The sequence below is a fragment of the Onychostruthus taczanowskii genome, unplaced genomic scaffold, assembly GCF_017590055.1.
Source record: "Onychostruthus taczanowskii isolate IOZ18803 unplaced genomic scaffold, ASM1759005v1 scaffold57, whole genome shotgun sequence".
NCBI classification, from domain to species: domain Eukaryota; kingdom Metazoa; phylum Chordata; class Aves; order Passeriformes; family Passeridae; genus Onychostruthus; species Onychostruthus taczanowskii.
Genome location: NW_024503346.1, coordinates 5,421,353 through 5,434,246, shown reverse-complemented (window position 1 = coordinate 5,434,246; position 12,894 = coordinate 5,421,353). Strand labels below are relative to the sequence as shown.

Sequence of the window (12,894 nt, the reverse complement as noted above, 5' to 3'; positions counted from 1 at the left end):
TTTAATATATTTTAGTATTAAAAGCACTTCAGAGGTGAAAAAATGATAGACATTATAGAGAAAAACATGAAACTAAGAATTTTCCATTTCTTTTTCATTTGAGCCTCAAGCTGTTCAATTTGATGTAAGATATACAAGTAATTTGTGTTTCTGAAAATGACAATAATTCTATTTTTATGTTGCAAATTGAAAAGCAGTAGTCTGTTCCATCTAGAATGTTGTCCTGAAGGCATAGTTGGAGTGATAAATGTGGAGTTTATTTTACCTCTGGAATTTGCCCTTTACCATTTCATGTGCTGGTATGTTACAGGTTGAATTTTTCCACTTTGCTTTTGTATTCCAGGAATTGTGTTTGATTCGTTTCCATCCTGCAACAGAAGAAGAAGAAGTTGCCTATATCTCTCTCTACTCCTATTTTAGCAGTCGTGGTCGTTTTGGTGTTGTAGCTAATAACAACAGACATGTCAAGGATCTCTACCTGATCCCCCTGAGTTCTAAGGACCCAATTCCTTCCAAACTCTTGCCCTTTGAGGGACCAGGTAAGCACAAAACAGGGGAGGTTCAATGCTAGGTAAAACCAAGACGAGACAAAACGCAATCTGAGACAAGTTGTTTAATGTAATCATTAGTTAAATTTTTTATATAAAACAAATTTTCAAGTACTTAATTAGGGAAAAACTGGAAATCAAACTCTGCTAAGATAAAATTGTCCGAACTTTAGTCTTCCAACAAGATGCTCATATGACTTAGGAGAATGAGTTTACATGTGAAATCAAGGATGTGGAACAGCCACTATATTAAAAAAACCCCAAGCAAAACCACAAAAAACTCCCACCCTATTATCAGCAACTCCTAAATTCACAAACCCTAGACCCTTACAAGCCATTGACCATCACTTAATTCAAGCAGGAAACTTATCCCACAGAGGAGTCAAGAAGTCAGAGTGAAGACACAGGTAACATTTCTGGTGCTTCCACTGCACTGTCACTGTCCATGCTGAGTTAATCTGTACATGCAGTGTGGGGCAGAAGGTGTTTGAAATGTTCTGTTCTACTTGGATCAAACTAGTCAAATCACTGACTTCAGAAAACCAGTCCTTTGAGGAAAAAGGGACCCATTCCTTAGGGTTAGATTCTTCTATCTTTAGATAAAATTACCTGTAATAATGTGTTTGCCCCATGTTGAACATGGTGACAGAAACACTGAGAATGAATTCAACTGTGAAACACCCTTCTACAAAATTCAGAGTCATCTTCATCTGAGGATAAGGAGATGCATATGCTTAGTTTCCAAAGGATGTAGGTTTTATAGCAAATACCAGGTTGGGAAGCTGAAGAGCTGCAGGCTGCAGTGAAGGCAGAGCTCCGTTGTCGTGGCCATGGCTGGCGCTGCGTGGTAGGTATGGAACAAGCAACAAGGAGCTCACCTTTCGGGGGGCTGACTGAGCGCTGCCCCTCAGATACAAGTGTAGCACAAAACTCAATAAAGCACTCTCACAGCGTTAATGCAGGAGCAACAGTGGCTGGGAAGGTTTTCAACCAGTGGAGCATCATGAGTTAAGTGCTGTCCCTTCCTCTATGAGATGGCCAAGGGCACTTGCTCTGCATCCCCAGACAAGATTTTTCTCATACACTTCAAATCTCTTATCTGTCCTTCAACAGAGCACAGACTAGGTGGTTGTTTTTAGGCAATAGCTAAAAAGGCAGGATTATTGCCTTGTCTAAATTACTGTATAACTAGGATTGTTGAATCTCAGCACTTCATAGTCTGTAATTTACTGAATTTTTGAAAGCTAGGCAAAAACTTAATCCCATTTCGTAGCCAAAAAGTGAAAACACCAAATACAGAACACCTTGGCACAGGGATGTAGGCAAAGAATCTTAACTCATGCACTGGCTTTTCCAGGCAGAAGCAAAGAAATACAATCCTTTTTGGGCAGTAGCACTAGGATGGGATTGGCCATTGCATCTGCTGTAAATGTCTGCTGGTCTGATAAATAACTCAGTTTACCTAATTGTTGCCTCTTGCATTCCTGTGAAAATGCCAGCTTTCTGTTTTACATTTTTTTTACTTCTCCATTATGGGTTTCATTTCAGATGAAACACTTTAGCTTGGATTGAAGGTTGGCAAATGTAGCCAAACTTTACTTATTAGTAAGAGATATTTTTAATATCAGACTGGTTTTGCTGAGTTTGAAGTGCACAAGTATTTCAAAACTGGAAGGAGTTGCTCAGAACAAGTTCAGATCTCATCTGCAGATCTTCATGAAGACAAATTTTGTAAGTCAGGTTTTCAAATTGACATAAATAGTTGTAGGCTAAGTAGATTAAAGGTTAGCAGAAACAAGGTTCCAAGGGCAGTCAGGCCATGAGATAAAACAGTTTCACAGAAGATTCACTAAAGGGTTCTGCCATCAGGTAACACTTGTTGGAAACTCCTGTGGCAGCCTTTATTTTAGCTGGCTGTGTTGTGTTTTAAAAGCGGTGAAAAGAATCAGGTAAGCTGTTCCTCTTGTTTTGTGTATGTATGTATTACCACATCCTGTAATCCACACCTTTTTAATGATATCTGATGGAATTTACTGTGTTTTCTTACTTTCACAATCAATAAAAATATTTTGTGGAACGTGGTCATTGTCTCCTTAAATTTAATCGTGTGCCTTCCAGCAGAGTCTAGCAAGGCCTGGAGAAGCATTGCCTTTAGATGGTCTATCATTTTTAGATAAATATGAGCTGAGGGGGGAGGAGGGAGAGGACAACAAACCCTGCCACTCCAGAAATCCTAGTTAGAAGATATTCCAGCTGTATCATCTAGTTCCATCAGGCACGTATGGATTAGGAATTTCTCCTGTTTTCTGATGGATTGGAGTTGGAACACAACTGAGGACTGCGCTAGTGCCTAGAAGATCTGCAGAAAACTTTGATGTGGGCAGCTTAAAAACACAGGAAAATAGAGGGTTATCCTGATTTATATTTATTAACTCAGATATTTATTACCAGATTTTATGTGTCATGGGTTCTTCTGCACTGTCCTTTTGCAGTGGTTTACGGTATGTGAATTATTTCTCTCTTTCACATACACATTACCACTTCCAGTTGTAAAAAGTAGTATAATCAGACTTAATTACTAATAGAAACAGAACTAATAGATTATTAGAAATAGAACTCATAAATGATCTATTGTGGGATTTAGTGGTGATGGGAATGTAACAACTATCTTATGTAGCTGAACTTTAATAAAATAGACATACATATATATATATATATCAGCAAAGATTCCACAAATGCTGGTATGTTCTGGTAGTTTTTTTGGGGACTATAAGTTTTCATAAAATATGAAGGCATGAAATCTCCTCATGCTGTTGCAATGGTCTTAAAAAAACAAATGCACCAAAATTTTACCTGAACTGTGAATGGAGTTTATTGTGTTCAGCTGAGCAGATTTCATTAGGAAAAGCAGCAGCAGTAGAGGAACGTGGCATTACAAACCTGAGTTTCTGTGCCAGTGGAGCAGTGTCACAGTGCTGGGAGCCATCTGTGGCTCTGAATTAAGGGGGCACAAATCTGATGGCAATTGTCAATAGCTGTCATGATTAATTGGGACAGATTTTTAAATAGCATTGATCAGATACTGATAAAGTCTTGTGTTGGTCTCTGCAGTTTAAAATTCACCACAGGTGTGCTTAGTCCCTCCCTCGGGTCTGTCAGGGACGGGCAGAAGCTGTCCTTCAACAGTGCAGGTCAGCTTTTACCAGCTGCTGCTGGCAGGGAAAGATGGGGCCAATATACACCATATAAATATGGTAAACTTGATCTAATGAAAAAATGTATTTAAGGCCAAGAAAAGTAAATATTAATTCAATACTAGTGTTTAGTAGATCCTGTTATATTGGCTTTAGTTACAAGAAGTAACTCAATAAAACCAGACTGGGGATTTCAAATGCATAATAGAATAATAACTGTTATAAATAATTTAGCACTGAAAACTACTAACTCTGCCAGCACAGCTTGCAGCACTTCTAAAACCTGTGTTTGTGAAAGGCAGTCATTTAGCAGTAGTGGCAGATTGCAGTCAACATTTTGTTGTTCCTAAAATTAGGCACTTAAGTTATTTATGGGTATTGAGATAGAACAGGGCTATGGCCTTTGAAAGCTGCTCTGACCATGTGTCTTCATTGAAGGAATCGTGTAGTATTTGATCTCTCAGAACTGAGTGAGTGTAGAAGTCAGCTTAGGCACAATTTCTAATATTTGTTTAAAATTCCAGTATCAAAATGTAACATTTTAATGGATTTATTCTATGGTGACTAAATTCTAAACACGGTAATTTATAACTAATGCTATTAACTTGCTGCTGGAATTTTTTGCCTTGAAAGTGTATTAAAATTTTACCCTGTTTTAATTAGTGACTTGATCTGTATTTCTTACAGGAATTCAAACCTGATTTCTCAGTAATTGCTATTTATTAGATATCCTGCCTGATGGATTTTTGACACCTGTTTATTTCAGTTATTCAGTGTTTGAAATTCATTGTGACTAATTGCATAAATCACAAGTCTCTGCATGAAATTTAGTAATCAAAACATTTAACAACAGTAGAACAGCAAATGCCTTTTGGCAGTTTCTGGGTGAACTCCTGTTTGTGAGATGCTCTGCACTGGTCAACACCCACCAACTGGGGAGTTGTTATTCATTAACATCAATTTAGGAAAACAGCTGATGTGTTTTCCTCTCTAGATGGTAAATTTAGGAGTCCCAGTAAAAATTCTGAGTTGTTTCACCAGATTAATGTATGTGTGATGTGGTTTGCTAATGCAATGTATCACCTGCTGTGGAGTTTGGGGGTTGTGTTGGTAAGAAAAGGGTTTTGGTGCTAATAACTAGATATTTTAAATTGTTGCTTAGTGAGAAGTTGGTTTAATAAGAACAAGGACCATATATATAAAAATCTCATGGGATTTTGAATAGAAGGGTCAACATAGGTCAGAGCTCTCACATTGCTATTTATCCACAATGAGTATTACCTTTGATTTCATAATATTATCTTTTATTTCACAGGTTATTTTATGTTTCTATATTACTGCTTCCCTGCTGAATAGAAATCATAACTAATGGCACATATAGGGAGGACAGTGGCCCTTAAATGAGGGCCTTTTAAAGCCCATTTAGTCCAGAAGTTAAAAGATTCTCTACATTTGCCACCACTCTACGTTAAAGGATTTAGTCCCTGCCCTTCATTCTAGGCATGTTTATCTGCCAGAGGAACTGTGCTTGTAGGAGGAAAAAATACAGGAGACAGGCCTACAGCCCTTTGCATTTTTCTTCTTTATCTGAAACGTTCTTATAATTTCTGGATAAACTTCTCCTTCAAGTCTGAAGCTCTTCACAAAGGAGCAGTTCTGCTCAAGGTGTTTTTTACTGACATACCAAGGCCTGATTCCCACCCTGTGGCCAGCACCTCCAATGCCTTCTCACCCCACACCAGGTGCTGGCCCAGCCAAACACCTCTCCTGGGCTTGTTCGGGACATCTGCAGTTTCCCAGCTTCTCACACCTCTTAAAATAATGTCTGGCTGGAAAAACACAACAAACTGGGAGTAATTACCAGCTTTAAAACTGTTTCCAGACACTGTTTGATGTGATCTGTTTTGCCATTATTGGTGTTTGTTTAACTTGGAGATAGACAAAATATTTATAGATTGGTGTCAACGTGGACTTTTAGCACAGGTTGTATGACACAGAGCAATGTTTAGTCCAAGTTTTCTCACTTTTCAGTATCTCTGTTATATTTGCAAGCTAAATGTAAATATTTGCTTTTTCAGGAGGAGAGGTGGGGGTAGTTGAGCAGTAGAAACAATGTAAAGATACAAAAATAACAGCTTGCTTCGGTTTGAACTTCTGCAGAAACACTTTAACAATGATGCCTGGTGCTGCAGTCCTTTATTAAATATGTTGGGGAAGGAATTGAAACTTTTAAACTTATGTATAAATACATACAAAAAGTAAGAAATACAAATGCATATCTTGTGGACTAATGAAAATTTCTAATAGGTCTGATTTTTGGAACTTAGAAAACTATTACCTTTATGACTTTTGTATCTGCCACTTTGTAAAATAATAGGTTTCTATTGAAAGCATCATTAAAAATCAGATTTTTACATACACAATCTTTGTGTTCTCTTTCAGGTCTTGAATCATCTCGGCCAAATTTAATCCTTGGGTTGGTTATCTGTCAGAAAGGGAAACGTCCTGCCACTGAGACAGAAAAAATGGAGGAGAAGCGAAGCAGAATTCAAGCACATGAGGAAGCCGAGCCATCCCTGTTCTCTAAAGGGCCTCCAGCTTCACAAGAGAAGAAAACTCCAAAATACACACTTTATTCAGGAGACTCCACCATGAGTACAACACCACCTGGATCTCCTCCTCCACCTCCACCCCCACTTCCCGTTCCAGACACCTCAGCAGTGACACCTTCAGTATTAAAAATACTGTCCTCCATTAAAAGTGGCCCCACAACTACTGTGACCCCAGCGATTTCAACAGCTGCTCCTGCAAGCAGCACTGCCACACACTCCTCATCCTCAAAAACGGCCACGCCTCTTGAGCACATCCTGCAGACCCTCTTTGGGAAAAAGAAAACTTTTGAGCCTCTTGCCAAGGATTCTGGAACTGTTCAGTCTTCCAGTCAGGAAAGTCAAGCTGCAGCAGAGAGCGGGATGTCAGCGGTTCCTCTGTTAGATCCCATTGTGCAGCAGTTTGGGCAGATGTCCAAGGACAAAGCCATAGAAGAGGAGGAGGATGACAGACCTTATGATCCTGAGGAAGAATATGGTCCAGAGAGAGCCTTTGAAACGCAGACTGGTGAGAGTGACAAACACTACAGTGTTGAAAAGCCATCTACTACAGCAGAACTAGAGGATGAGGCCTATGATCCAGAGGATGAAACTATCTTGGAAGAAGCAAAAGTTACTGTTGATGATTTACCCAACAAAATGTATACAGACAGTAAAAGCAGTTCTTCAGAAGCGTCTGCTTCATTTGTGTCTGATTTATCGGCATCCTCCTCCTTGGTAGAACAGCAAAAAATGTTGGAAGAATTAAACAAACAAATAGAAGAACAGAAAAGACAGCTAGAGGAACAAGAAGAAGCCCTCAGACAACAAAGAGCAGCTGTTGGTGTGTCAATGGCTCACTTTTCAGTGTCTGATGCTTTAATGTCACCTCCACCAGCGAAAGCTTCCCTAATGAAGCCTGAATTATTCCATCAGGACCAGCAAGCTACACAAAAAGTAGATTTACCTTCATCTTTAAATCAGCAAGCACAATTAAACCAGGGCTGTGACCCAAGGCAGAACAGAGATCCTCGACAGGCTCGAAGGATGGTGGCAGAGAATGACAGTGCTGATTCTCGAGTAAAGCCACAGGTAGTACAGAACGAGATAGTCACAAGAGAAGTCACTCCAGCAAGTTTTCCAAATGCTTTGCAGACTTCACTTGGTAAGGAAGATAATGCTTTAATTTCCACTACTCAGCCTGGTTTTACTGCTGATAATTGGATTTCAAGTGAACAGACATCTACTGTGCCCCAAAAAGAGACATCTAACAGCAAATTTGAACACACCATTCAAGTTACTTTGGAAAACTTGAGTCAAACAGCTTCTGGAGATCCTTCTGCTTCCAAACCTATACGTAAAGTGCTCCTTCCAACCCCACCAAGTACATCTTTTCAGCCTAATTTCTCCACATCAAATGACAGCCCATCTTTGCAAGATATGCATCAAGTGTCATGGTCAAATGAGTCAAAGGAAGCAATGGGAAGGGATTCCTTTTCAAATACAATGTTTCCTCAGCAGGAAAAGGCAGCTGGACACTTTGAATCAGAGATGGGTCTTTCATCAGTGCAATATGATGAACAAAGAAATCCTCAGTCTCATCAGTTTGTAGAACAAACTGAATCTGCACCAGCTCAGAGTGAGGGTGGACCTCCCCCACAGCACTTTGAGGAAAACCGAGCGTTTTCTATGTCTGGGCAGAAAGGGGGACCTCCAATGATGCTCAGTGCACCTGGAGGACCTCATGGACCTAATTTTAGAGGGCCAGCACCACAGTTCCCAGAAGAGCACGGTTTTCCAAATAATGATGGGCAAAGAGGACCTCAGTCTGGAAGATTTGGAGGTCAAAAGGGTCCCATTCCTTCCTTATTTTCTGCACAGCATGGACCACCTATTTTTGGTGATAATAGGGGCCCTGCTCCTTCTTATCATGGTGGTCCAAGAGGAATGTCACCACCTCATTTTGAAGATCATAGAGACCCTCACATGGAACAAATGGAATTCTCAGATTCCCAGTATGATGAAATGATGGGGCCTCCAGGACAGTTTGAAGGACCAGATTCCCCCCAGTTTATGGGAAACAGAGGACCTTCGCCTTTTCCTTTCGGAGGTCAAAGACGACCCCCACCAGGTCAGTTTAAAGGACAGAGAGGAGGCCCTCAGTTTGGAGGGCCAAGAGGTCCAGCCCCAGGTCATTTTGGGGGACCAAGAGGACCTCACCCAAATCAATTTGAAGGGCAGAGAGGTCCAGCTCCAAATCACATGCCTGGTCCAAGGGGACTTTTGCCACAGCCATATGAAGAACGGAGAGGGAGCCCACCACCCAGATTTTCCAACCAGAGAGGTCCAGGACCACACCAGTTTGGAGGACCAAGAGGAGGCACACCTCCAATGTTTCCAGAAGATGATGAACCTCCTTCTAGATTTCATTACCAGGGTCAGTCACCACAAGGTATGAAACCACCCCCAAGACCACTCCTGGACCTTCCAAGCCATCCACCAAGTCACAGAAAAGACATGTGGGAGGAAGGTGGACCATCTGCATCTCTTTCCAATATGTCTGGACAAGGACCTGAGTCGGAAGGACAGTGGTCCACATCTGACTTCCGAGAAGGCAAAAATCCTGACTATAGAGGCCAGACATTTGAAGGGAGACAGAGAGATAGGTATGAGGGAGGAAATAAAGATAAGGGTTTGGATCAGCCAGAGCTTCAACAAGCAGATAATCGCCAAGGTAGAGGCTTTGAGGAAAGACGAAGGGATCGAGAACATGGCAGACCTTGGGAAAGAGACCGTGGCAGAAACTGGAGCAGAGACAGGGACTGGGAGAGACATAGAGAGAAGGAATGGGATAAAAATAGAGATAGGAGCCAAAACAAAGATAGAGACAAGGATTCAGAGCGGGGTAAGGACTGGGAAAGAAGCAGAGATCGAGACAGGACAAGAAACAGAGAGAGGGACTCTTACAGGAGACGTGATAGAGAGCGATCGAGAAGCAGAGACAGGGATCGTGACAGAGAGAAGGACAGGGACCGGGATCGAAGCCGGGAAAAGGAAAGGGATCGAGACAGAGATCGAGATCGCGACAGGGAAAGAGGGAAAGATCGCAAAGATAGGAGCAAGAGTAAGGAAACTGGTAAAGAGACAAAGCCAGAAACACCGAAGGAAACTCAGAAACCAGTGGAAACTGAAGCTTCATCTTCCAGCAATCAGTCATAGAACTGATACTTCCCACAAATAATACACTTTGGCAACACAGCAAGGACTGCACATCTGTAAATACTGTACATATTCTCACCTTTGAAAAAATTCTGTTGTAAAACTAGCCTTACCCGATGTACTGACAAATAAGCAATTTTTGAACAACTGTGAATGAAAATAATCAGATAGATGAAAAGCAAGAACATAATGGACTTTCACTTGCTGCATTTTGTGCATAATGTTTTTCTTATAAAGATTCACAACGTTACCTGTACTGAAATTTTGTTTTTTCTACTTGCATCTTTATCTTAAAGTTTCCATTTACAGTACAGAAATGGAAAAAGTCTAAGAAGAGCATATTGCTTTTTAAGATTATAAAGTTATGTTTTCCAGTAACTTGAATTGTAATTTTATAGGAGAATTTAATCCAGACCTGAGGAGCCATACCTTTACATCTCATTTACGTGATATTTTGGTGTCAAAATTGTTCCTACAGCACACACTAAAAATGTTGGTGTCATGTTTCTTTTACAATGGAAGGGTCATGTGTTTAGGAAAAAGCTGCAAAAGAACAGTGTTAATAATTACTTGTGACTGATGGAGGATTTGAAAATGGAATGTTATAAGCTTCAAGTGCACTATCTTCCTTTTATATACATGTATTTTGGGTCTGGAATCCATCTGTTAAGTGTACAGCAAAGAAACAAGTCATGCTTTGTTATTTTTCATGAGGTTTTAAATATCCCATGTTTACAAACCTGTCATTAAAGAAAATACAAGAGTAGCACCTTTATAACCAGCAAAACTTATAAAAGCATCAGACATTTATTTTGAAAAGTGGTCAACCAAAGGAAGGAAGAGCATTTGGTTAAATAGGCCACTAAATCTGTTACTTAAATTGTACTGATTTAGTGGAGCATTTTTTGGTTTAGTTTAGGTTTTGCAGAATTTTTCCACAGATTTAAGAAATGTCCCAATTTGATTGAACTTTTCCTTATAGAAGTGCTCTTTCATCCTAAAAGGGCTCTTGAAAAATAAATGATACTGTTCTTTTGTTAGGCCCTACTTAGGCTGGCAGTGTAAATAAAACTCCACTGAAAAAGACACAGCTGCATTAAAGTTTAAATTATGGTGGTACATCATGTTGTGATTGAAGAGGGACATTTTTCGTGGTGAAATACATCACATTGCTACTTCTCATGTAGTCCTCAAGCACGTAATTCTAAAGTGTGAAATAAAACCCCACTAGTTTATTTGAATGTGCAAATTGACCGCTGGGTAAATATTTTGGTATCTTGCTGAGATGGATTTGGAAATGTAAAATTGAAATCCTGTAAACATTTTGCAACCTGAGGACTGTATTACAGGTAGCATGTGTGTCACCACAGTCACATTGGTGCATCCTTGAGGTCCTTGTACATCCAGGATTTGCTGAAATGATCATCTGTGTCCTGAACCCGAGGGAAAACGGTAACATGCAAAGAAATCGTATTAAATGCAAACATCAACTGCGGTGTAAGATTTTTTTTCCTAATGAGATGTTTCTAATTTAAAGACATACATAAAAGTATGCAAAATGTGTGTTTGTTTAGGTTTACTTGATAGAAATTTCTGTAAATTGTATTTTATATGGCAAAATATATCACTGTACATTAAAATATGAGACTTCACAGGTTTTTGTTACTGTAAGTAGAATAAACACCTACAGAGAGCTGTTGTCCATTTCTCAAATGTGTATGTGTATATTATTTTCTACATTTTGCTATTTATAACCACCAGAGACTGATGGCAGAGGGGTTTTGTTTCCTTGTAGTTTAATGACAGACGTTTTGCAGGATGTCACAGCCAGCCAATGTTTGATTGCAGGCCCTCTAAAAAATAGCAAAAATCTGTGCTAATGATTCTTTTCTCACTTCTAAGGCATCCCCTAATTTGTTTTGAAGGGCTTTTTTTTTTTACATTTGAATCAGAATGCTTGGAATTTGAAAATTTTTGCATCAAAAAATCTGAAGAAAAGAAAAAGTATTAATTCAGGTCACACCGTTTATGTTTTTCTTGGCTTTACATTTGTATGAAATAGGTGTGTGGCTTTTCCTCTTTTAGGAAATTCTCCTTTAGTAGTTTGGGGGATCTGTGTATGCTTTAGGATCAGTAAATCCATCCTCACAGAGATCAAGTGGCAAAAAAATCAACAGCATAGGCTTTGTTAAACCACAGCTTTATGCAGTTAACAATCAGCTGGAGATGGATTTTGCAGCAGGATTCCTGTATCCTCCACAGCAGGAGGTGGTAAAAGCTAGGCTGAAACCAACATAATAATTTAACTCAATTTACAGAGACTAAAAATGGCACTGAATGATTGTCCTGAATTGCAAGAAAGAGAAAAACAATTCTCTGGCTTTGTCCAAACTTTTGATTAACATGAAAGAACTCACAATTTTGAGCTTTTGTCTATGTTTGTACTAAGCTAACATTACAAAGAATATTTTGATAATTTTTTTTTTCACAAAACCCCCTGCAAAGTCTAGATCAATATAAGCAGAAATATTATTATTTCTGTAAAAGGCTGTACTGTTCCAACTGTGACCATTGTAAAGGGGAGTGCGGAAGAGGATTAGAGAAGTAGGAAAGTGTGTATTGAGTTCAGTGTGCACAAAACTGCTTTTAAAGTTCCTGGGTTTGCGTCTAGAGGGAAGTCACGAGTGAGACCGTCGCACTGTGGCTGCATTTCATGGAAATGTCAGTACACACTGCCTTGGGACATTTTTTTCCTCTCAATTTCCCCATCCGCACGCCGGGCCGGGATGGGCCGGGGACCGCTCGCTGCCCCCTCGGGCTCTCCCCGCGGGGCTTGGGGCTGAGGCAGCCCCAGGACGCCTGGTGGGGATCGACAAGCGATTCCCGTTAACCCAGCTGGTTTTTCCCGTCAATCCAGCTGGTTTTGTTGCCTTTTCCTTCCTGCACAAGTTTGCCTCCGCCGTGCCGCGGGCGCTGCTGTTGGTGCAGCTGGGGCAGTTCCCTCAGCGCAGCCGAGCCCTGGCCGTTGCTATCTCTGTCAGCTTTCCGTTAGCCACAAAGCCAACTAACAGAGTTTAGCCGTAGGCTGAGCAGCCAGTAGGTTTAATTAGTTAAACTTTAGCATAACAGCGTGTACCCAGCCAAGCACCGCAAATCAGCTAAACCAGTAAACCGTGTGTCCAGAACTCGAAATACGTCTGTAAACACACATTGCAGCCGCACGTTCCCCTTATCTCCTCACAACACGGCCGGCCCGGGCTCCGCTCCGGGTCAGTTTCAGCCCTGAGGGGGCGGGCGGGGGCGGGGCCGGCTCCGCCTCAGGGGCGGGGCGGGGCGCGCGCGGCC

General features: G+C 40.7%; 1 protein-coding gene across 7 annotated transcripts in view; it reads left to right on the top strand.

Moving 5' to 3' along the window:
• The window catches only part of DIDO1 (death inducer-obliterator 1), a 52,957-nt gene extending 41,705 nt beyond the window's left edge, over positions 1-11,252 (top strand). For 5 of the 7 annotated variants that reach the window (XM_041417789.1, XM_041417785.1, XM_041417786.1 and 2 more), the window contains 2 exons: positions 344-539; positions 6,185-11,252. In XM_041417789.1, the coding sequence (XP_041273723.1) occupies positions 344-539; positions 6,185-9,549 (3,561 nt within the window). In that variant the 3' untranslated portion in view covers positions 9,550-11,252. Of the gene's footprint in view, positions 1-343; positions 2,630-6,184 lie in introns of those variants that run through there. The other 2 variants (XM_041417790.1, XM_041417791.1) reach the window with 2 other exon arrangements.
• Positions 11,253-12,894: the final 1,642 nt, after the last annotated feature.